This window comes from Chionomys nivalis, chromosome 12 (genome assembly GCF_950005125.1).
Source record: "Chionomys nivalis chromosome 12, mChiNiv1.1, whole genome shotgun sequence".
NCBI lineage: Eukaryota > Metazoa > Chordata > Mammalia > Rodentia > Cricetidae > Chionomys > Chionomys nivalis.
This window is the reverse complement of record NC_080097.1, coordinates 65,481,706-65,506,809: the sequence shown is the minus strand read 5'-3', so window position 1 is coordinate 65,506,809 and position 25,104 is coordinate 65,481,706. Positions and strand designations below refer to the sequence as shown.

The window sequence follows — 25,104 nt, the reverse complement described above, 5'->3', positions numbered from 1 at the left end:
CCAGAAGCCTGGGCGAGAGAGGACCTACAAAGTTTGTCCGCTCCGGGGCGCCATACCGGCTCTGGTCCCGGCCGGCCGGGCTGGGCCGGTCTGAGCCTAGGAGACCCTGATGGCCGCAGTGTTCCTGGTAACGCTCTATGAATACTCGCCGCTCTTCTACATCGCGGTGGTTTTCACCTGCTTCATCGTCACCACCGGCTTGGTCCTAGGATGGTGAGTGTCCAGGGCTGGGAGCGAGGGGCGAAGGGACCGCCGGCCGGGTGTGGGGTCCGTGCTCGGGTGGCTCAGGCCGGGCTGCTGCCCCGGTGAGATGGACCGCTCCGGGAGAGCTTGGTCCTGTGCGGGGTCAGAGTGCGGGTCCCTAAGGCTTTGTCCAGGGTCGGGGCCTCCTCTGTGGGTCACCCGTCCCACAGGGCCCAGATGGGTTACGAATGAGCTTGACTGTGTTTCTCACCTGAACTGACTGACCCTTGCTTGGTTTCAGTATCTTTCGGAGGAACTTTTACCCGAATTCTGTAGCTACCATTCGGTAATTGAATGACTTGAAATGAATTGAAAGCAGTCCACTTTTTTGAAGCGATCTTTAGTTGAGAGCACAAATTTTGAGAGTAGCGAGATTTTAGGAGTAAGTTATTCTGTGGGTTTTGCTCCTCGGAGAGTTACATAACCCCGGAGAGTCTCCGGTGTTTCTCTAAAGGAGATGTGTCTGTATCCTGTTTAGGCCAGCCTTATCAATACAGCTAGTGGAAACCATGGAACTAGCCAGCGGTTGTTCTAGACTGTAGCCTTCATAGCCCTTGAAAAGACGGTGGATCCAAATGTGTTGAGCACTGTTTCTAAGTGAACAAGAGTTATGGCCAGAAGAGGACCTTACCGAAGAGATATGAGCTACAGTTGGAGAACAAATATTTTGAGGGAAAAACAAGCAAACACACCCGAGAAAGGGAATGCATGAAAATGCATTCCGCATGAGCAGAAAGCAGACAGGATTGGAACTGAAGCGGGCTTTGTAAATCAAGCTCAAAAATACCACTTGATTACATATTCATCATCACTTTAAAGGCAGGCACAGGTCCCTGTCAGCTTCTGAAAATAGATACCACCTTTGGAAAAGAAGGAAAATGTAACATTTCCAGCTGACACCTCCCCCCATGGTACAGCATAAAACTGTGATGTGAGCCGGGTAAGATGAAGCTCGGTCTTACACAAATTGTTTATTCTCTTTAAGATAGGTGGTTTCACAATAGCATATGCATGCAGTCCTTCCAAGTGCTGGGATTATAGGAGTGTGCCACTATGCCTGGATCCTAAAGTGTTATTTATTATTAACCTTCCAGGTTCTTTGTTGTTGTTTTTCGAGATAGGGTTTTCTCCCAAGTGCTGGGATTAAAGGCGTGGGCCACCACTGCCTGCAACCTTTCAGGTTCTAATTGCTGTCATTTACTTAAAGGAAACTTGTAATTGGAATTAGGACGATGTTTCCCAAGTGAAAAAGGTAACCATAATACACAGTTTTTAAAGAACTATAATACTAATATAATATATAGTATATATAATATTCAATACAATCTTCCTCTATAGGGAAAATTGGTATCGAGTTGATAATTACATTATGTGTTGATAAATAGGCCACTAAGTTGTAAAGTTCTATCTCTTAGACATCTATGTTTGGGGGAAAAGGGTGGAATTCATATTGTACATAATGCTGGCATTCTAAGGTAAAGGGAAGCCAGGAGTGCTCTCTCTCTCTCTCTCTCTCTCTCTCTCTCTCTCTCTCTCTCTGTGTGTGTGTGTGTGTGTGTGTGTGTTGGTTAAAAGGCAGACACTGAAGTCAGACAACCTGGCTCTGCCAGGTCTAAGGCTTGATTTGGATGTACAATGACTATTTGACTATTTCACTACCCCTTGTCAGTGTAAGTTTCAGGAGTGTTGCGAGTGTCTATTGACGTATTGTTTCTTGAAGTCTGGGCTGAGCACTGCTTAGGCTGCAAGACCTTGTAACTAAGTGCCAGCGACCTCCATCCTGGTTTGGACCTAACCAGTTATGGTGAACCTAAACAACCATTCTTCGTCCTTGGCTTGGCTTCATCTGTATAGATAAGCTTTTTATGTGCTCTTTACAAACTAACCCAAAGCCAGATTTATCTACTAGAAATGATGATAGCTTGGACACCATTTTAACCTTAGGAATATCTTTCTCAAATCCCAGCCAAGGCAACAGAGATAAACTGTCAAGTGCTACACTTTTCATCCTTGTCATCTCGCTTTGGTAATGGCTGCAGTTGGATCTTTACTGGTTATCTGTTTCTCGAAGTCATGATCTTTACCCCTTACAGCTGGGGTTCTTGCCTGTTGCTTCTCTCCACCATGCTGTGTCCATCTGTAATGCACAAAACAATTCCACACCAGTTTGGATTTAAAGGATTATTTATTTGAGGAGAAAAAAACTTCAGAACACTGTCCTACACGACAGCCAGGAAAGGAGTCTAGTCACTGGAGCAAGAGAGCAAGCAGAGGGCTGCTGCTGCTTTTTAAAGAGAAAGAGACCATGCCCCAGTGGGCTGGTATCTCAGCGGCTATTGGCTGAAGGAGCGGAAGGAGCTCCTGCAGCATACCTGTGCTGGTGAGCATGCCCAAAGAACAGGAGCCTCTAATTTTTAGATGCCAATAACAGTAGGAAACAGAACAAACTGCAGGAACTGTATGTCTTTTAGTCTCCGATGGCTTTTGTGAGCCCCAAAGCATCAGTCAGGTGTGATGTGGGATTCCCCTCTGTATGCTGTGGATATGTTTTATTACCATTGATTAATAATGAAGCTGCTTTGGCCTATGGCAGGGTGTAATATATCATTTCATCATCATTTATTCTCCAGCAATGCTTAAGCATGCATGGGCAGCCCGTTTATGGTGGTTCTCCAGTTGTTCCTGTCCTGGGCAGACCTAGATGCTTGTGTTATTGTCGTACCCAAGGTTCCACAGTCTTCCTTTATACTGTCTCTCCAGTGTTTTTTTGGCTGTTCCTCTTCGCCTTATCCCATGCACTCCTCCAAACAGTGCTATCTTCAGGAATCCGCGTCGTTCATTCTCATAACATGGCTGAAGTATCTTAAGCACCTTTGCCGTATCCTGTAGTTTACTTCCTTCTGTAGATGGAGATGTTTCTTAATGTCATCATTGTGCAGCCTATCTCTTCGTGTGACGCCTAGAAGTCTCCTGAGACAGGTCATATCAAACACACTCAGCCGCTGTTCAGGGGAGTGTTTCACTGTCCAGGTTTCAGAGTTGTAAAGAAGGCAGCACAAGACAAGTGTCTCACATACTTGTAATTTGTTGTCGTTATGTCTCTTGCTGACCAAACCTTTCCTAGTGCCTGGAATGCAGCCGTCTCTATCCCTATTTCACCTCTTGGTGTCTGAAATAGTTCTCTCCTTTGAACTGAGGTTTCCTCCCAGACAGACAAGGTTGAGGTTCTGATTCTTTATTACAATGTTAATATTCTTGTGCGCCCTTCCCATGTGTTGTATCTCGGTCTTCTCCATGTTTACTTTCATACCAAGTTTTCACTGACTTCCACCACTCTGTTTACCATGGCCTGCAGCTCATTTGGACTTTCAGCAAGTAGTGCTGTATTGTCAGTGAAACACAAGTTATTGATTTGCACACCACCTATCCGCACACCTATCTCCTCATCCTCCAGGGCTGTTGCTATGATTAATTCCAGGAATGTAATATGGGGTAGCCGTGAGAGGACGCACCCCTGACACTCCTACGGTTGTCTTTAGTTGATCACAGTTCTCCACAGACTTTGACTGATGCAAAGGTGTCTTTAGAGGCATTTTCTAGTATTCTTATGATTTTTCTCTGAGTACCTGTAGTACCTCATTGTTTTCCAAAGTCCTTTCTTCCAGATGCTATTGAATACCTTCCTGAAGTCGATGTAACAGACATGTAAGAGGAAATCCTAGCAGAGGCCCAGTGCAGATTCAGAACTAACAGGAGCTCAATTGATCAGATTTTCACTTTGAGGCAACTGGCAGAAGGGCAGAAGAGAGCTAGGTGGGAAATCCAAGCAGAGATAGAAGAGGAAAGAAGGCGGAGTCAAGCAGATGTCATGTAGCTACTGAAGGAGAAAGACACCAGAATCTTACTGGTAAGCCACAACTTCGTGGTGATACAAAGATTAATAGAAATGGGTTAATTCAAGATGGAAGAGCCAGCTAGGAATACATTTAAGCCACTGGCCAAACAGTGTTGTAATTACCATAGTTTCTGTGTGAATATTCGGGTCTGGGTGGCTGGGAAACAGATTAGTCTCCGTTTACACAGGTGTCCTCACGTGCTTTATACAAATAATCATCAAAAAAAAAAATCACTTGGCAGCAATTCCCTGCCTCCTCTGCTGCCAAGTTTAGTAAGGGTTGGCTATCAGCCTTACAGCTCTCCGTACGCTCTGCTTGTGAACTGGGACAGAACTCTAAACCACTGTTTCCTTTGCTAGCTGTCTGCTGATAAGGCTTCTTCAAGAAAGGATACAGACCGAAAGTCTAGATAGCACTAAGGGGCACATTGTTTCTGTGATGACATAAGTCACAAAACAATCCCACTCCAGTTTAGAATTATGGCTAATAAAACGTTATTTATTTAAGGGGAAAACTTACAGGTCACTGTCCTAGACAACAGTCCTCTGAGTGAGCAGGAACAGAGTCTAGCAGCCAGAAGCTGCTGTTAGAGTATGAGTCCACGCCCAGTGGGCTGGTATCTTAAAAGCTATTGGCCGAAGGAGCAGAATGTGCTCCCACAGCAGTTTCTGTTTGCTCCTTGTGTATCTTCTGTCACAGCAGTGCTCCATTCTGGCAGTGGCTCTGGGCCCAGTTTATAGTGTTCAGCTTTCCTACGTCAGCCTTATTTCTTTGTGTTGGAGTTGCAGCTCCATGGGGTCCCAACTCCAAATTTTTCTTCCTTCGGTGACTTTGTCTCAGGGATAATAGCTGGTGACGGGGTCGCCCACTGCTAGGCAAGCCCCCTTCCACTGGGTTACATCTCCAGGGCTGCTTAGTAGTTTTCAGTACATTCATTGCTTTCTGTTCAAATAGTTCATGTGCTTCTAGTCTCCTGAATAAACTGACTGATAAAGTATTACTCAGAAGAGGATTCTTGGACAAAAATCCCATCAAAGATAGAGCTTGAGAGTTGGGTTGATTATAACCTGGACACCTAATTTTTATTGGGATATTCTTCAGTTCCTTGCTAATGAGAAATGAGATCTCAGTAATCCATTGCATGTAATAGCTTTGGGATGAACTTTGGTTAATTGTGATGAAGTGGTCTCTGGATTAGGTACTTTGGGGATCAAGTCTTTATAGTACTTGACTGTCTGGCACTGGAGATCTGAGGACTGTGAATGTATGCTGGTGCTATGATGAGATGCCCTGGGTTTGTTGGAGGATTTACAGGAAGTAAGCAAACTTGAAACTCATACACTCTCTTAGAGAGTCACAGAGTTTCCGAGGGCTCTAACCCCTTTGTTCTGTGTCCCATAGTCAACCTTGCTGAAACCTGGCCATTTTTTTTTTAAAATACAGTGTTCCTGCATACCAGAAGAGGGCACCAGACCTCATTACAGATGGTTGTGAGCTACCATGTGCTTGCTGGGAATTGAACTCAGGACCTTTAGAAGAACAGCCAGTGCTCTTAACCTCTGAGCCATCTCTCCAACCCTCACATGGTTTTTTAAGTGTTACATGTTCTATAGCCCAGGTTGGCCTAGAACTCACTAGGTAGACCAGGCTTACCTTGAACTTGGACAGGTCCTCCTGCCTTAGCTTCCCTCTAGAGTCTGGTATTACAGGAATGAGCCACCAGGTTCAGTTTAAAACTGAGAGCTCTGAGCATCTTTTACTTATGGATGCAGCCTGCTTACCATGAGTGGGAAAGTCAGTGTTTCCTGGCGTGAAGATCCTGTGGCAGGACCATTAGGACAGCTGCTTTCTAAACAGATAAACACAAAAGAGTCCTTTCATTTGTCCCAATCCAAGATCCCCATCCAGTAGGACAAAAACCTGACCTTGTGAGAAATAGCCCATTCTACTTGAAAATCTGTGTCTGTAGCGTTGGTTGTTAACCTGTAGGTCTCGACCCATTTGGCGGTCCGATGACCTTTTCACAGGGGTCACTTAAGACCTCTGAAAAACACAGATAATTCCATTATGTTTTGTAACAATAGCAAAATGACAGTTGTGAAGTAGCAATGAAAACACTTTTGTGTTTGTGGGTCACCACAACATGAGGAACTGTATTAAGGGGTCACTGTGGCATTAGGAAGGTTGAGAGCCCCTGGTTTATAGAAACTGCCCTCCATAGGAGACATTGTTAGAGTGGTTAGAGAAGGATAGAATGTTCCAAGGCCAGATACATCCGTTTAGATATTTGTTCCAGGGTTCCTGGAGCCCCACATACTTGTTGGACTGATTGAAACTTGGTTCAGTAAGTTTGAGACAGCTCAAGGTTTCTCTTTTTTTGGCACCTAGGTCTCCCTCTTAAGTACAGCATCACACAGAGTTGATACCTAAGATTTAATTTTTAGCCAGTTCAGATGTTTATAACCTATAGGCCAGAGTTGGTCTGACGTTACTAGTACAGTTAGACGGTGGGCCTTGCTGCCTGTTGGTGAGATACTATGTAACTGTCAACAGGTCAAACAGGTTGATAGTGCTAGTCAAGTTCTTGGTCTCCTCACTGATTTTCTGTCTCTCGGTTGGTGCTACCAATTATTGCATTGGTTCAGAGTATTGAAATCTCTGTGTATTTTTCTCTATTTTTAGAGTTCTCTCTCTCTCCCTCCCTCCCTCCCTCCCTCCCTCCCTCCCTCCCTCCCTCCCTCCCTCCCCCTCTCTCTCTCTCTCTCTCTCTCTCTCTCTCTCTCTCTCTCTCTCTCTGTATTTTGAAGTACTATCTGTGGATGCATAAACATTTAGAATTATTGTGTCTGATAAATTAACTTCGTTCTCATTATGAAACAGTGCTATTTTTTCCTCTTATGATCTCTGCCCTGGCTTCTGCTGTCTGTTATTAACATGGCCGCTACAGCTAGCTTGCTCATTCTCTTCCTCTCCCGGCCCTCTCCCCCTTTTTTCATTTTTTTCTTCAGGATTAAATTTAGCATCTTAAGCATTCAGGTATATTACCTCTGAGCCACATCCCAGGACTTCAGGCTTTCTTTTGGTTGCTATTAGCAAGAATATCTTTTTCCATCCTCTACTTAAGATCTATTTTAAGGGAGTTTCTTATATGTCTTATTTACCTAGCATTGCATTTTTCTCCAGTCTGAACATCCCAATCTTTTAGTTAGGGAATTTGAATCATTTGCATTTGATGTGATAATTAGGGTGTTTGGAGTTAGGTCCATTATTTTAGAATTTTTTTTAAGATTTATTTAGTATACAACATTTCTTCCATGTGTGCCTGCAGGCCAGAAGACAGCACCAGATCTCATTATAGATGACTATGAGCCACCATGTGGTTGCTGGAAACTGAACCCAGGACCTCTGGAAGAGCAGCCAGTGCTCTTAACCACTAAGCCATCTCTCCAGCCCCTTACAATTTGTTTTTATTTGATTTGTCTAGATTTGTTCCTTCCTGTTACAAGGAGCCACTGCTTGCTCGTTTCTTGCTGCCCAGCTAGCTTTGACCTGAAATCACACAGAAACTATTAACTAAAACGCTGCTTGACTCATTAGCTCTAACTTCTTATTGGCTAACTCTTACATCTTAATTTAACCCATTTCTAATAGTCTGTGTATCACCACATGACAGTGGCTTACTGGTTAAATAAAGTTTCAGCATGTCCGTCTCCAGTGGCTCCATGGCATCTATATGACTCTTCCCTTCTTTCTCCCAGCATTTAGTTCTGCCCTCCCTGCCTAAGTTCTGCCCTATCAACATGCCAAAGCAGTTTGTTTTTTTTTTCCCCCGAGACAGGGGTTCTCCGTAGCTTTTGGTTCCTGTCCTGGAACTAGCTCTTCTAGACCAGGCTGGGCTCGAACTCACAGAGATCCGCCTGCCTCTGCCTCCCGAGTGCTGGGTTTAAAGGCGTGCACCACCACCGCCCAGCCCAAAGCAGTTTCTTTATTCATTAATGGTAATCACAGCATATAGAGGGGAGGGAACTCCCACATCACCTTCCCCAATCTGTTACTCTTCATTTGCATGAGTTAAATGACTATGTTGGCATGTTAGCAACAACTTTGAGGTTTTTTTGAGGATTTTAAGTCTGTCTTTAATTTTCACTTAACATTTTAAAGATACTTTGTTTCTTGTAGATTTTGGTTACACTTGTCGGTTGGATGTTTTCATTTTTGTTCAATTTTCTTTTCTCTTTCTGTTTCATTTTGAGAGACAGAGACTCTGTCTTTTTATCTCTCTGTCTGTGTTTTCCTGGGAATTGAGCCTACAGCCTCATTCTTGGTAGGCAGTGTACCCCAAGGCACACTTGTAGCCCTTGTATGGGGTACTTTTATCGTAGTGTCTTCACATGACATCCTCTTCCATTCTTCAGTGTCTGATCTGTTGTAAAGCCTGACCAGCATATTCTTTACCTCAGATATTGCCTTTGTCATCTGTAAAAACAGATTTGAGTGTTTTAAACTGTTTTCTATGTCTGTACAGTTTTCAATCTCATTAGCATTCTTGAGTGCATAGAATACAGTCCTGCCAATTATGGAAATGTTCCCAGATAAAAGATAAAAATTATCAGCTTGAATCCAGGTGGTGGCGGTGCGCGCCTTTAATCCCAGCACTCAGGAGGCAGAGGCAGGTGGATCTCTGTGAGTTCAAGGCCAGCCTGGTAGATCACCTTGTATAAAAAGAAAGATTCTATCATCTTTAGCATTTTTATACTTTTCTATAGATTCATTTATCTCCTCTTTATGGTTAATATTTTCTGCTTCTTTACAGGCCAATTAACTTTTAAAGCACAATAAACATTGGAAAACCTAAATTTTCCTCAGGGATTGTTGGGCCATTATCCTATACAGTCTTGCACATATTCTTAAGCTTTGTACTGGGTCAGTTAATTTCCTTAGAAACAGTTTGATCTACTAGAGGCTTACTTTTCCTCTTCTTTGCTGGACCACAGAAGCCTCATCTAACTTCAGTAAAACCAGGTCCATCGTCTTAAGTAACTTTCTATTATACTTGTTAATTTTATTGGCTTCCCTTTGTCATGAGATGGATAGTTTATTATGAAATTTTAGTTTGCCATCTAAATATTAGTGGAAGGGTTTTTTCTCTTCTTACTTTTACTGTTTTACTATTTTATAATTATCTATTGCTAGGTGCTTAGACATCCAGCCTAGGACAAGGGATTGCAGTGACACTCTGTTGCAGATTGACACTGACCCAACCTTGCATTGCATGCATGGCCTATAGTGGCCTTTGCAGGCTTAGTTTCCACCACCTGCTCCAGGCATAGATCCCATCAGTCCATGTCAGTAGCCTTGTCCAGTGCATTTTCCCTAAAAGTAGTTGCCTTTAAACCCAGCTAGGTCTCCTTTTCTTCAACTTTTTATTATATGAATTTTCAAACATTCAGGACACAGGGAAAAATAACATAGAGAACATACATAATTAGTTCTACCATCAACATTTATTATACTACATATCTGCCTATTCATCCCTTCTTACTCTCCAATCATGTGTTCTTATTCCAGGATGTACCTCAAAGTGAATTGTTTTCTTCACCCCGAAATTCTAGGATATGACTATCACCAGCTAAAGTTCAATGTAATTGGTATTTCCTGTCCCAACTGTCTGGGTCCAAATAATGGGCTCAGATGCTGGATGTGAATTATAAGTGCCCAGCTCAGGCTTCATGCTTGTTACTAGCTAACTCTTACTCTGAAATTAACCCATAATTTTATCTATGGTTTGCCACGTGTCTTTTGCCTTTTCTCTGTTTAGCATCGTCATTTTGCTTTTCTGCAGTTGCTGCAACTATCTAACTCCACCCTTCCTCTTCCCAGAATTCTCTTAGTCTGATTCTTAAGGTCAGTGTCATTCTGACTGGCTATCTGCCAATCAGCTTTTTATTAGTGAATGAGAGTAATGCATATTCATAGTGTACAAAAAGATTATTTTACAGAGGTTCAGTGTTTTGTTTATAGTTCTCTTTAATTTTGTATGTTCAGTGCCTCCCTGTGCATGTGTACATGTGTGCGTGCATGTGCATGTGTGTGTGCACACGTGCGTACATGCGTGCATATGCATGTTCCATAGTGTGCACCTAAAAGTAAAAGGCAGCCTCCTCCAGGGAGTCCTCCCCTTCTGTCCTGTTTGAGACAGGATCTCTTTGTTCCACTGCCTCTGCCAGTCTAGTTGCACCGCAGGCTTCTCCTGTGTCCTCATCATCTTACCGCTGGAGCACTGCACAGACACACACTCCCACGTCAGCTTTGCATGGATTTTAGCTCAGGCTCTCACACCTGCTCAGCTCTTTACCCACTGAGCTGTCTCCCCACTCCCCAGTGACCTAACCCCTCTGGGATTTTTGTTTGTTTGTTTTTGTTTTATCAAGATGGTCTCCCCCACCCACCCACTGTGTAGAATGGCCTGTCCTAGAACTCTGTAGACTAAACTGGCCTTGAATTCTGAGATCTGCCTGCCTCTGTCTCCCAAGTGCTAGTGAAGTGATGTTTACCTTCAGTGGAATGTGCAGATCTGAAGATACTGATTGTCCGGTGTTACCAAATACATCTAGACAATGCCAACTTGAGCACCACACACTGATAGGTTCTTCAGGCACTTGCCCGGGTCCCCCTGCTCTATACACTCAGAAACAACCTTGCTATTCTTATTTCATAGGTTAGTTTAGCCTCTTTTAGGGTTTCATATTAGATAATCATACAGCATCTCTTTTTTTGATGTATTTTCAAGAATTTTGTGTGTGGGTGCTTTGCATGCATATATGTATGTGTGCCGTTTGTGTGCCTGGTGCCCACAGAGGTCAGAAAAGAGTGTCGGAGCTCTTACAGTTATGAGCTGCCATGGGGATGCTGGGAATTGAACTGCAGGCCCTCAGGAAGAGCAGCCAGTGCTCTTAACTGCTGATCCATCTCTCCAGACTTTATATTTTTGAAAGTTATCCACATGATTATAGCAATGTACTACCTCTTTTCAGTGCTGACTATTAATACACTCCCCCTGGATTATGCCAGTTTGTCAGCTTGTTTTCACAGACTTTTTTCTGTTTCTTTTTTTCTTCCCTGTCAGTGCTGTCTATTTGGAGAGAACGATGTAATCAGAGTATGAACATAGCTGAAGTCCACTGATTGAGCTGTTGAAACATGTTAGGGCACTCTGGGTGAAGTCCAGTGGTCTAACTAATAGGTTTTCTGTAGTCAGGTAGTAGGTTTCTCTGCCAATGCAGTAAGACAGATCAAGTTGAATTGAAAAAGTAAAAGAACAGATTTATTTGCAAAGCAACTCCTGGGTGAGGTCTCCAGTCCCAGAGATCGAAGCCCGAGAAGTCACGCACCCTGAACTAAAGCGTGAAGGTTATACACCCTGTAGGTGAGGGTGATGACCTGTCTGCTACAAGCTGGGGGTGTGCCCATGTGTGGACAAAAGCTGACTGCTTTAGGCACCGTCAGGGGAGGAGCTGCCACAACAGCTTCTGAAAGTGGAACCGGGCTTTTGGTACCTTTCCTTTGTTGGAGATTCTCTGAGAGGGTAGGATTTGGAGAGTGGGGGGGGGGGTAGGGCTTCTCAGGTTGTGCAGAAAAGAGCTGGAGGTTCTAACCGAGCACCAACTGTGGATTTATTTCAGGGCACTCTGTTTAGGCTGAGTAAACTTGCCTGATTTGTAATTTTACTAGATATTTCATTTGGTTTCTTTGTTTGGAAGCTTGTTGTGTGTAGATTGTCGCAGTTCCTGCTCTTGCATAGTGCGTTTGACCTTTAAAAGACATTATGTGAATGAAAATCTGTATTTGACATTTTGCTTTGTTATTTTAGAAATTCTAAATGACTATTTGATATTTTGATAGTTCCTGGGCCTCATAAATCATAACATAGTCTGTATATTGAGTAAACATTTGTTTTTTATATCTTTTGAGTATTTGGTTCAATAACGGCCATGTTATTTATTCTAAGTATAATTCACCTATAATCATGAGCTCTCACGCTGTTATCCACAATTCAAAGGAAAGAGCTGCTTATTTTCGGGAGCATGCTGATTTATTCAGCCAAATGATACAGTGCAATTCTGCGAGACCTCTGACCTCCCTCAAGTCTAGATTGGTTCTGCAAGATAACAAAAATAAGCGACTGAGCCTCTTTTCCTGGTACTTATTTTCAGAAAGAATATGTAATGAAGCCTAATGTACTTTTTTTTAAAAAAGACTTTTTAAATTTATTCTTTGTGGATTTCCCATTGCTAATCCCTATCCCATCCATCTCCCCGTGACCCTTCGTAGCCACCCTCTGCCCTTGAAACCTCCCCCCAATAAAATAAAATTTAAACAACAGCAAAAAGCCCAAAATGCAAACCAAAACAAACTAACTACTAAAAGAGAACGTCAATGACAAAGAAAGTCTCAGCGTGGAAAACTTTATGTGGCCAGAATTTCAGATTTGTTGAAGCTGTGTTTTATGTTTTCCTTTCTGTAGGTTTGGTTGGGATGTTCCGGTAATTCTGAGGAATTCAGAAGAGACCCAGTTCAGCACAAGAACTTTCAAGAAACAAATGAGACAAGTCAAGAACCCTTTTGGCTTAGAGATCAGTAACCCGTCCTCAGCTTCTCTAGCAGGTTGGTGGCTTTTCCAGAGCTTTCCCTGATCTCTAGTCCCCTGTCGTTAACCCTTCTGTTTCTTTCTGTATTGCTTTCTCTTTATTCAACTCCACCGTTCACTGAACTGGATATTACAGTGTAAAGATTAAAGTTCATGATTTTCTCTTGGGAGTGTTTATCCAGTAATAGAGACATGTGTGCGTAAGGAGGAGAATGCAGCATTTCAGGGTAGTAAACAAGTCTGTTAAGACATGGCGCCACATTTGTGGTCTTCAGTGAAATGAAAAATGATACAATGTGTCTGAACATTAAGTTTGAGGTTGCTCACCTTTTTAAGAACAACTGATTTTTTAATCTGATATTATGATATTTTAGTATACATTATTTTCATATAATATGGGATTTGTTTGTTTAGTTTTTGTTTTTTCGAGACAGGGTTTCTCTGTGTAGACCTGGCCCCTTACTGTTCTGGAACTCACTCTCTAGACCAGGCTGCCAGGCTGGCCTTGAACTCAGCAATCCACCTGTCTCTGCCTCCTAAGTGCTGGGATTAAAGGCGAGTGATACCATGCCTGGCTATAATATGTTATTTTTGATGTGATAATTACAGTTGGCAGGTTTGTTTCTGTGTTCGTTAGGTCTACTTAGGAGCCATTGAGTTGAATTATAAAGGCAGAAGCGTTGTGTTTGCTGCAGTAGAGATGTTTAGGAAGTCTTGTAGAGAAGAGTGTGTGGACGCTCCTGTCCCCCTTCTCCCCATTCCCTAATAGTCTTTTTTTTAAAAAATATTTATTTATTTATTATGTATACAATATTCTGTCTGTGTGTATGCCTGCAGGCCAGAAGAGGGCACCAGACCTCCTTACAGATGGTTGTGAGCCACCATGTGGTTGCTGGGAATTGAACTCAGGACCTTTGGAAGAACAGGCAATGCTCTTAACCTCTGAGCCAACTTTCCAGCCCCCTAATAGTCTTGATTGGAAGGAAAGTAGGTGATTGCTGGGGGTTAAGGAACCTTCTAGATGGAATGAGAACAGAACACCCAAGTAAGTGAGGAATACAGCGCAGGAGAGAACCAAGAGGCCGTTTGTGGCTCCAAGACAGGGCAGGGCTGGTGTGAAGGTCTGTGCTAGCTGTCAACTGGACAGAATCCAGAATGACTGGGGGATGGGCCTCTGGGCATGCCTGTAGGGTTATCTTGACTGTGGTAATTGAGAAGACTGCACATTATGCTTGGCCTTGATCCTTGGCCCTAATCTGAAATCGTGAACAATTGTACAGACAAAGAGAAGTAAGCAGGGTACACATTTGCTGCTGTTTCTGATGTGGGGGTCATGTGACCAGCTCCTCCAACTCCCTGCCTTTACTTTCTCCCATGATGGGCTGCACCCTTGTACTGTAGCCAGCCTTTGTCCCTAAAGTTGCTCTTAGCAGGGCACTCTAACAGGGAAAGAAGCTAAGACACAAGGTAAGAGAGAAGAATCTGGAAGACTTGACATGGGTTCCAGAGACAGCTCCTGTTACAGGGGTAAAACCGGAGGAATGGCGGGCTGGGAAGAAAAATATTGAATTTGGGTTGGAGCCTGTGGGCTTTGAGATGCTTTTGTGACGTTCAGTGGAGAGGAAGCAGCCCCGAATCTGGGCAAAGGTGCCCGCTCCTGACACCTTTCAAATCTTAACAGGAACTCTAATCTTTTTAGCTTTTCAGCTTATTCTTGTGCTAATTCATTTTCTTTCCCTCAAAACTATGAAAACCAGAAACAGACAAACATAAAAACTTCAAATTTTTGGGCCAGGGACATGCAAGTGTGAGGACCAGAATTCAGATCCCCAGGCCCACACAAAATGTCAGGGGGGGTGTGGTGGCCCATCTGTAACTCCGGCTCCAGAAGGTGGAGATGGCGTTCCAGAGCAAGCTTGCTAGCAAGACTAGACATATGTGAGTCGTGGATTGAGAGATCCTGCCTCAGCGAAGAAGGTAGAGGTTCCTGAGGAAAATTCTCAGTGTTGTCCTTGAAAAGCCGTGTGTAGGCACAGGTGCACACACGATTGTGAAATGTGTTCCCTCTTCCCTTTTACTCTCTGAACAACTCAGTTTTCTCCCCTCCGTGGCTCTACTGAAGTGGCTGTTGCCAAGGTCACTGGTCGCCTCCTCTGGGTCCCACCTGCGGGCCTGCAGTGGAGAACACACTCACCTCAGAGCTGAGCTCCCTTCTTCACAGAGGGCCTTGTGGACCATTCTTAGTCAGTCTCATGCCTGTCACTCCCAAAGCTTGTCCCCTGACGGGAAACTGGTTCCTTAGTCAGCGTGGGCCATCGTCTGAGTCGTCTCCTTTGTTGGTTTGGTTCACAGGACCTTGCAGGTTGGTCTGGAATTCATAATATACCCCAAGTGGGCCTCAGCAAGTAAATCTTGACTTACAGTTCTTAAAAAGTTTGTAATTCCTTATTCTTTCTCCTTAATTATAAATAATACCACCTTATAAATTGAAGGAAATGAAAATCCTTTCCCCCCAAGAGTATGTAAGTGTTTATTCTGACTTTTTTTTATTTTAGAAAAATAAATTTTAAGATATGACATAAAGAAACTAACTCTCTGGGAGGTGGTGGTACACATCTTTAATCGCAGTACTCGGGAGGCAGAGGCAGGTGAATCTCTGTGAGTTGAAGGCCAACCTGGACTACAGAGTGAGTTCCAGGACAACCAGGGCTACACAAAGAGAATCTCTCTTGAAAAACCCAAAAAAGAAAGAAACTACCTTTATTAAAACAAGACAAGCTGGGTGGTGGTGGTGCACACCTTTAATCCCAGCATTCAGGAGGCAGAAGCAGCTAGATCCCTGTGAGTCCGAGGCCAACCTGGTCTACAAGAGCTAGTCACAGGACAGGCACCAAAGCTACAAAGAAACTCTGTCTTGAAAAAACAAAAACAAAAACAAAAAGTACGACAGTAGGTCGTACATTCCTGATTAAACTATACAGTGATGGTTTAATTCCACCCCCCACTCCCACCCCTCATCCCTCAGCAGCTTTAGATTTTAACGCGCTACAAAGTCTCTTCTGGTTCTTAGGTAAGGACTGCCTTTAATAAAACAATCAACCGTGTCTTCCTGCTGTGCAGTCCTCAAGTCTGCAAGTCCACTGAGAGGGAGAAGAGCTGGTAGCACTGTGAGGAAACACACGCTCCTCTGGAGCTAGAACTCAGGAAGTCATCCCCACCACTCAGGCGGAAGCAGTCTCCAGGAGGGCCAGCTGCCAGTGCCTGAGCAAATGAGAAGACAGCCAGTCAGGGGAGCACTCAGCCTGCTGTGGCCCGACGCTCTCCACTGACGGAAAAACAAATGTGTTCACTGAAAGTGGAGCTCCTAACAGAACTCACTTGAAAAAAAAATCATTTCTTCTTTGTGTTCTGTGGGGAAAAAGGATTTTGGTGGAAGTTATAAGAACAAAGCCCATGGAAAGGTGGATATCCTTACGATGTCTACAAAGTGGTTTTGAGCTTATTTTCTTTCATGCCCAGATAGTTTAATAATTCAGATTTTTTTTTTCTCACCACTCCATCCCAAGTACCTGACAGATTGCACAGGAGAGAGAACAAACCTCCGGATGTGGTGTAACTTGGCAACAAATGAGAGGCTTGCCAATCAGTTTGCTAGAACAGGCTGCTGGGATTTTGTTATTGTATAACAGTGTTGTGTTTGGATTTTTGTTCAGCTCGTGTCCCCAGATGAAGGCTTTAATGAAACTATAAGTTAGAGATCCAGTATCTATTAGTTAAATTGGATGAATTTGCTTCAGGAAGACTTTGGAAGTAACCCCCCCAACTCCAGCCCACTCTGTTTTAACAGATCCAATAAGAGCTAACATAAAACAAAAGACTTAGGGAAAACACACATTAGCATTTGGAGAGTGGTTTCCTGCATCCTGAACTTTCCTCTCCAGGAAACTTACCCCTCCTGTCTGTCTCATCATCTTCACGCATGGCGTCACAGGAGCAGGATGGCTTTCCTGCCCGTTCTGCTCTTATTAAATGGCTCAGAGCCAGGGATGTCTCCGGCGCTTTATGCTGTTAGCCTAGCGAAGCTGTGATGGATAAAGACAGTTGAAAGAAGTCGTACCCACTTGGCTTTGACCTTTCTGATCACAGCTGCCCAGCTTTGTTAGTGATAGTAATGGAAAACAGTTTTGTGTATGCTTTGCAATTTGGAGGAACAAGCATGTGTGAAAGGGGGAACCCCCTGCAGGAGAAGTGGAAAAAAGGGAGAACAGTCCTGCAGAGAAGTGTCTGACCTGTCGTCAGGTGGTGTCCTCTGTAATGGCCAAGGCTGTGAGAGAGTGTGGAGGAGAATCTGCGGATGCTGCGGCTCCTTTTCATTCTAGTGCTAGTTCTAGTGACGCATTAAAGTGTGATTACTTTTTGATTGTCAGTGAATTAATACTTGGTGAAATCAAATAGATATATTTGAACTAGAATTTCATTCAAGTTGCCTTGCAGAGTTCCTGCTAATTAAAATTTGAACTCATTGTGGTCTTGGGTCACTGCTGACACACTGCTGTCACACATACCAGCAAAGCTGGGAGGAGCAGGGGACCATCTTGGTCACCCTGTGAAGTGTGTGCTTGAATTTGTGTCTCTTCTCACAGCATCTTCTCCTGATCACATGTTTAAAATAGGTAACAAATCAGTCACACTTCCTGTTACAAGCAGCAGAAAAATCTTCAATAAAGGCACCCTGAGCCCTGCAGAGTTGCTGGTGGACCCAGTCCAGGTTCGAAAGCTAAGCTGCTGCACTAGGAACAGTGACCCAGACTGTGTGTAGGTTCTAGTAAACACATCCCGCCTCTGAGCACGGGCTGTGGTAGCTTCCCCTCCAGACAGTAGGAGACCCGAGAAGTCTTGTCACTTGAACTTGGTATGCTTCAACTGCCACTAATAAGGAGAGGAAAAAAAATCATATTGATAGCACGTAAGGTACTGTGTAAGCATAAAATCCATATGTGAAACAACACGTACAATTGTATGTCACTTAGTTATCCTCTTACAAATTCACGGGCACTATCACCTCCTTTCTTTGCAGGCAAGGAGAAAACTAGAGTATTGCTATTAGACTCTCCATGGTTGGCATCCCGAGGCATTCCTCAGGCTGTGTTGTATTCCGTGGAACACTAACTGTATGACGGACATTAACACTGCCATTGTGTAGATTAATAATAAAGCTCAGCTTCTTCTTAGTGTTTTTCTTCAGTGATCGCCATCTGACCCCATGGTTTCTGTATACCCATTTCAGATGGTTCTGCTCTCCTGTCTGACCCTTGTGCTGATCACACAATGATTGCATATATTATTGGAAAGAGGCGGTTATAATTGCCAAAAGGAAAACTGGGCCAGTCATTCTAAAGATAAATTATAATAATAAAGTTTTGCTGTATTGCTCAAATTCTGCATAGCTATTGACATTTTTATATTTGTAGATACATATCCTTCAACAACATTTAAAACTGCCATCAGCTTGGCCACCATCCAGAACAAAGCCTGTGTTTCTTAACCTTGTTATTATTATATTAGTGACACCCATCTCTTTCTGGATTGTTTTCTGCAGCTGGCATGACCTTGACAGCAGATTGCCTTGAAGATAGCCGTCTTACGTGCTTCTGGGGGTGCAGTGTCCAAAAACTCTACGAAGCTCTTCAGAAGCATGTTTACTGCTTCCGCATAAGCACCCCGCAAGCATTGGAAGAGGCACTGTACAGTGACTACCTCCACCGAGAGCAGTATTTGTATCCTTTTCCCAGGGGCACCCACTGCATAGAAAAGTGAGACTGGATACAGTAAAATGTTACCAAGTTATTGACTCTTTAAGATATGTTTCTTCTTTTGGCAATTTGCCTTTACATATTCAAAAGTATTAAAAAACACAGCAAAGAAGAACTATATTGCCAATTACCGAGCGATACTGAAATTGACGACTTTGGTCCAGTGCCCAGATCCCGTTACCCGTTGGTCGCTCTGTTGACCCTCGCTGATGAGGAGGACCAGGAAATTTATGATATTGTAAGTAACTGAAGCATCCGGAATGCTTTACCTTTACAAGATTTTAGGTGATTCTTTGATGGAGGAAGGTCATTGGTTAAATAATAAAGAAACTGCTTGGCCCTCATAGCTTAGAACATAGGTGGGTGGAGTAAACAGAACAGAATGCTGGGAGGAAGAGGAAGTGAGCTCAGACTCGACAGCTCTCCTCTCTGGGGCAGATGCGATGAAGCTCTGACCCAGGATGGACGTAGGCTAGAATCTTCCCGGTAAGCGCATCTTGGGGTGCTACACACCTTAATAGAAATGGGCAGGCAGTGTTTAAATGAATACAGTTTGTGTGTTGTTATTTCGGGGCATAAGCTAGCCAGGCGACCAGGAGCTGGGGCAGCAGGAACACAGCCCGCAGCTCCTTCAACAATTCTTAATTATTTCTGAGATAGGAAAAAGATCATTTCTGAAAACATATATTTGGTCTTAGACATACATGTCTTGAAAAATTAAAATATGGATTTGTCCCTGTTAATTTTTGTACCTGTAACACACCTTCAGACTATGATGATCCCCCATCTCCCCACTCCCTGTAGATGACAACTACATGGGCTTATTTATAAAATAAAAGGTAGATTATTGTTGAACTAAGTTAATATCGTCCTTTCTGTTAGGTAATATTTGCTTTAGAGAAAATGTCCTTTGGGATACGTGTCTGAGTTGATCAGGATCACTATGACCTGAAGTGTTTGACTTTATGACCAGGTCTGTTATTCTCGGGCCATAGTTATGTTGCCTGTGTCCGTTGGATTCCTTGTTAAGCCTGTGCTTTCCACTTAGGATCTCTGTGTTCAGTCATTTGAGAGTCTTGGTTTCTCACTATGTACTGACTTTTAAAAAATATTTATTATGTATATAGTGTTCTGTCTGCATGTATGCCTGCACACCATAAGAGGGCACCAGATCTTATTATAGATGGTTGTGAGCCCCTATGTGGTTGCTGGGAATTGAACTCAGGACCTCTAGAAGCACAGCCAGTGCTCTTAACCATTGAGCCATCTCTCTGGCCCTATGTACTAGTTCTTTAGACTGGTAGTTCGTTCCCTGTTTGGAGCATAAAAGCATCTAAGTGATCAGAACCCTCTTTGTGAGATAGAAATGTACACAGGTTGAGCATCCCGCTCTGAAAACTGGAGATCTTTTGAGCACTGAGATATGCTACATGTAGGAAATTCTAACCTGCCCTCACTCACCAGCCACAGTTAAGTGTGTGTGTACCAAACATGCTTTTGAAAATTATCTTCAGGCCATGTTTCTAAGATGTTCTTAAAGCACAAATTAATTTCCTGGTTAGACTTGGGGCTCATCTCCTTCTCTAGGATAGCTCATTGTGTATATGCAAATGTACCCAAATCTGAAAAATCTAAAATCTGGACCACTTTTACTTCCAAGCATTTCTAATCAGAGAAACTTAACCCGTATATCTACAAACTTTTGGCGAACTCTTGGCAAAAGCAGGTGTGATGGTGCATTCCTTTAGTTCCAGCACTTGGGAGGCAGAGACAGGCAGCCGTGAGTTTGAGCCCAGCCTCATTTACAGAACAAGTTCTAGAGCAGCCAGGGCTACACAGAAAAACCCAGTGCTTATATTTGCTCATTAGTAAAGGTGCAGTGACATTTTAATGAAACTTTTGTGTATAATGTGCAAAATAGATTCACTAACATGAGCCTGTGCTTTCCTTTCAGCAACAGCCTAGGGTGTTAGCACAAACGTCTTTATTAGACTCAAGCAGAGTAGAGAAAATCCCAGCCCTACTCTCCCCCTAGGTCAGACTCGAGGCCTCATCTGTGATAGGCAAGTGCTCTGCCATTGAGCTGGGTCCCTACTTTTACCCTTGTGTAAAAAGCAGAGTATTGCTGGGCACTGGTGGTGCACACCTTTACTCCCAGTGCTTGGGAGGCAGAGATAGGTGGATCTCTGTGAGTTCAAGACCAGCCTGGTCTACATAGTGAGTTCCAGGGCTACACAGTGAAACCCTGTCTCAGAAAAACAAAAACAAAAAAGCAAAGTATCTTTATGAAATTAAGTGTGTGTTGAATTTTGAAAGGTACAGAAAATATAACGTTATTTGCATATAAGTATCTCAAATTTCATTTTATTTATTTATTGTTTATTTATTTGTTTGTTTGTTTTGAGACAGGGTCTCACTGTGTAGCTACAGCTGGTCTCACTGTGTAGCTACAGCTGTCTTGAAACTATGCAGACCAGGCTGACCTTAAACAATCCACCTGCCTCTGACTCCTGGGTGCCGGGGCTAAAGGCGTGCACTACCATGACTGGCTTCAAATTTTATTTTTTAAAATCAAACTGAAACCTTTTTTCTTTGTTTTTTTTTTTCCTTAATTAATAGAGCCAGAGGGGGAGGAATGGAGAAGTGTAGGTCACTGCTATAAAGCTACAGGTGTGGTACCTAAGAAGGCTACAGTTAGTGATTTTCAGAATGTTTTGGAAGAGGATGGGTGTTCTTGTCACAGAGAGGGAGAATCTCTGTAAAGTAATGGGTGTGTTAGTTTGCTTGACTGTAACGACCATTTTACTACGCATTCCACAGTAGCACATGCTATTGTATACCTCAGATAAATACAGTTGAAAAAAAGTCATTCAAGGTCGCTCATCTGATAAAATGCTTGTCTGTAAGCCAGGTGACGCGAATCCAATTTCAGAACCCATTTACCCTTTTGTGTGTGTGTGTGTCCAGAGATCAGCGCTGAGCGTCCTCTTCAGTCACTTTTCACTTGTATAAGTGTGTTCATGAGTGTGTGCATATGGGTGTGTCTTGTGGAGGTCAGAGGTCAGCGTCAGGTGTCTTCCTCAGTTGCTCTGTACCTTATGCTTTTGAGGCTGGTGTTTGGCTGAACAGAGCCCGCTGATGGGCTAGACTAGCCAGCAAACTCCCAGGATCCACCTGTGTGCACTTCCCCAGCCCTGGTATAACAAATGTGCCATATGAGACCGTCATCAGTTACATGGTGTCATGCATGTGCCATATGAGACAGTCATCAGTTACATGGTGTCACGTGTGCCATATGAGACAGTCATCAGTTTCATGGTGTCACGTGCGCCATATGAGACAGTCATCAGTTGCATGGTGTCACGTGTGCCATATGAGACAGTCATCAGTTACACGGTGTCACGTGTGCAATATGAGACAGCATCAGTTACACGGTGTCACGTGTGCCATATGAGACAGTCATCAGTTACATGGTGTTACATGTGCCATATGAGACACATCAGTTACATGATGTCACGTGTGCCATATGAGACAGTCATCAGTTACATGATGTCACGTGTGCCATATGAGACACATCAGTTACATGGTGTCACGTGTGCCATATGAGACAGTCATCAGTTACACGGTGTCACATGTGCCATATGAGACACATCAGTTACATGATGTCATGTGTGCCGTATGAGACACATCAGTTACATGATGTCACGTGTGCCATATGAGACACGTCAGTTACATGGTGTCACGTGTGCCATATGAGACAGTCATCAGTTACATGATGTCACATGTGCCATATGAGACAGTCATCAGTTACATGATGTCACATGTGCCGTATGAGACACATCAGTTACATGATGTCACGTGTGCCATATGAGACAGCCATCAGTTACATGATGTCACATGTGCCGTATGAGACACATCAGTTACATGATGTCACGTGTGCCGTATGAGACAGCCATCAGTTACACATTTTTCCAAATTGTTATCCAGTTGTCCCTAAATTATTTATTTAAAGAAAACAAAACTTCCCTGTGCCTTGTGGTTCAAGATGACATCTTCTTTGTATTTTTGCACATAAGGGTTTTGTTTTGTTTTTTATTTTATTATTTTTTTCTGGGCTGTTTCTTCTGTCTCTTCCATTCATCTACTTATGAATCAGTTCAATACGATTTAATATTTAATGAAGTTAGGCTGCTCAGGACTATTGAGTACCTTCCTACCTCTTATTATATGTTCCATCTTCTATGCCAGTATTTTAGAATCAGTGTACATAGCTTCTACGCTGATTTTATTGGGACCACAATGAATCTGTAAATTTCAGTATAATTAATATGTGTCAAAAATCTGTCAGTGACGGTTCCTTTTGATGCTGTGATTTATATAAATTAGTGTAAACATTCTAATATATCTCTTATTTGAGAAGCATTTATTTTTTTCACTTTTCTGTGAAATAGTTTTAAGTACTGACTTATGTCTAATTTTTATTTTAGATTTCCATGGTGTCAGTAATTCATATTCCTGATAAGACTTACAAACTTCCCTGCAGAATATTATATCAATATTTACTCCTGGCTCAAGGTCAATTTTATGATCTTAAGGTAAGTCCTACGAGGTAGTGTTTGTTGATTTTAGAGCTGGAGGAATGACTGTCTGTAAAGAGAACTATGGTTTCTCATTAGCTGTAGAGTTAACTGTCTTGCTGTTGGGTTTGCTAGCTTTGTGACCCCGGCTTCATGGAGCTCCTGTTGTTCACAGTTGCCTTTACACTGCTCTCTTTGCTTTTCAGCAACTTTTCATGTCTGCCAACAGCAGCTCCAGTCCCTCCAGCAGGCCCTCTCCAGCAGACAGAAGCGCCGAGCAGAGCTTGTTGGAGAAGGCTGGACTGGCTGGGAGTGACGTGGAGCCCGTGGAGGAGAGCAGCAAGGACTGTGTGGTGTGCCAGAACGGGGGCGTGAACTGGGTGCTGCTGCCCTGCCGGCACGCCTGCCTGTGCGACAGCTGTGTGTGCTACTTCAAGCAGTGTCCTATGTGCCGGCAGTTTGTGCAGGAATCCTTTGCGCTCTGCAGTCAGAAGGAGCCAGACAAGGACGTGCTGGAAGCCTCCTGAACACACCCTAGCCAGAGCGTGTGCAGAGCCTTGTGTCCTTAGGGTCATCATAACAGAAGCTGCAGCCGTGACGGCCAGAGGGAATGCTGTTTTCACTTCATACTGTACACTGTGGATGCTGTGAAGTTCTTCCTGCCCAGCATGGCGAGCCCTGGAGTTCTGTGTTCGTTGATTCCTAAACTCGACCCAGCTCTTGAGAAGAGTGTAAACATCTGGCTTTTGCAGCTAGAAGATTTCATGTAATGTGGATGAGGAAAATCACTCTGGAAATCCATCCACTGACATCCAGGACACACAAGTTCAGGGTGGATGACCGCTTTTCCTTTAATGTAATCTGGAGTGAAATTAGAAGACTGAATTCTGCTTAAAGTAGTTACATGTCTCCCAATTTGCAAAGTATTTGGAATGGACTTTTTACCTTCCTCTGTCTCAGAAATACGTTTTATAAATATTCATTTGGTTTCAAATTTTCCTTATTAGAGTTACATAAATCCATGTCTTAACTTTTCCACATAGGTTCTGAAGTCATAAACAAGGCACAGTTCTGATTGTTCCCGTGCATCATGGATTAGTTGGCTCTCATCTACAGGGGGCAGACACATAACACCTGGATAATAAAATCTCATGGATCATTCAATTATGGGCTCTGTTGTCAGATGTGATTAGATTAGCAGACTGTGCTCTGCCCAGGAAGGGCAGTGGGGCCCTCACTGCCTTGCTCACATTTCTTCCTTTGCGACAAATCTCCCCAGACGTTGTCTTCTAGAGGGACAGAGCTAGAAAGAAAAACAAAAATGGAACAACAAATAACTTTTTTTTTCTTTTCCTATCATTTTCTATCCCAAATAAACCCAGTTTTCCGTATTCCTCATTACACCTTGTAAGCATTGAACTGGATGGACTTGCCCACCCCACCCCCACCCTGACATTCTTTCCAAGGTTACTAAGAACAGAAAGGGAAATTGGAGCTTCCTGGGAAAGTGGGTCACACTTAGTAAGCGGAGACTCCTAGGGGTATGCTAAACCCTTTTCTGTAACCTTTCTGTGAAGACCCCTGCTGTCTGTCTGTCTGTCTGTCTATCTAATCCATCCATCTTTCTATTTATCTTTTTTTTTTTTTTTTTTTTTTTTTTTTTTTTTTTTTTTTGGTTTTTCGAGACAGGGTTTCTCTGTAGCTTTGGTGCCTGTCCTGGAACTAGCTCTTGTAGACCAGGCTGGCCTCGAACTGACAGAGATCCGCCTGCCTCTGCCTCCCGAGTGCTGGGATTAAAGGCGTGCGCCACCACCGCCCTGAGGCAGGGTTTCTCTGTGCAGCCCTGGCTATTCTGGAACTCATTCTGTAGACCAGGCTGGCCTTGAACTCAGAGATCTGCCTGCCTCTGCCTTTGAGTGCTGGCATTA

At 43.4% G+C, this 25,104-nt stretch overlaps 1 protein-coding gene across 1 annotated transcript; it reads left to right on the top strand.

Moving 5' to 3' along the window:
- On the top strand, positions 1-24,496 carry Cgrrf1 (cell growth regulator with ring finger domain 1). The gene is made up of 6 exons (XM_057786300.1): positions 1-213; positions 12,664-12,803; positions 18,386-18,563; positions 18,690-18,837; positions 23,087-23,194; positions 23,383-24,496. The coding sequence occupies exons 1-6, from the start codon at positions 110-112 to the stop codon at positions 23,701-23,703; spliced, it is 999 nt and encodes a 332-aa protein (XP_057642283.1). The 5' UTR covers positions 1-109; the 3' UTR covers positions 23,704-24,496.
- The last annotated feature ends 608 nt before the right edge of the window (positions 24,497-25,104 follow it).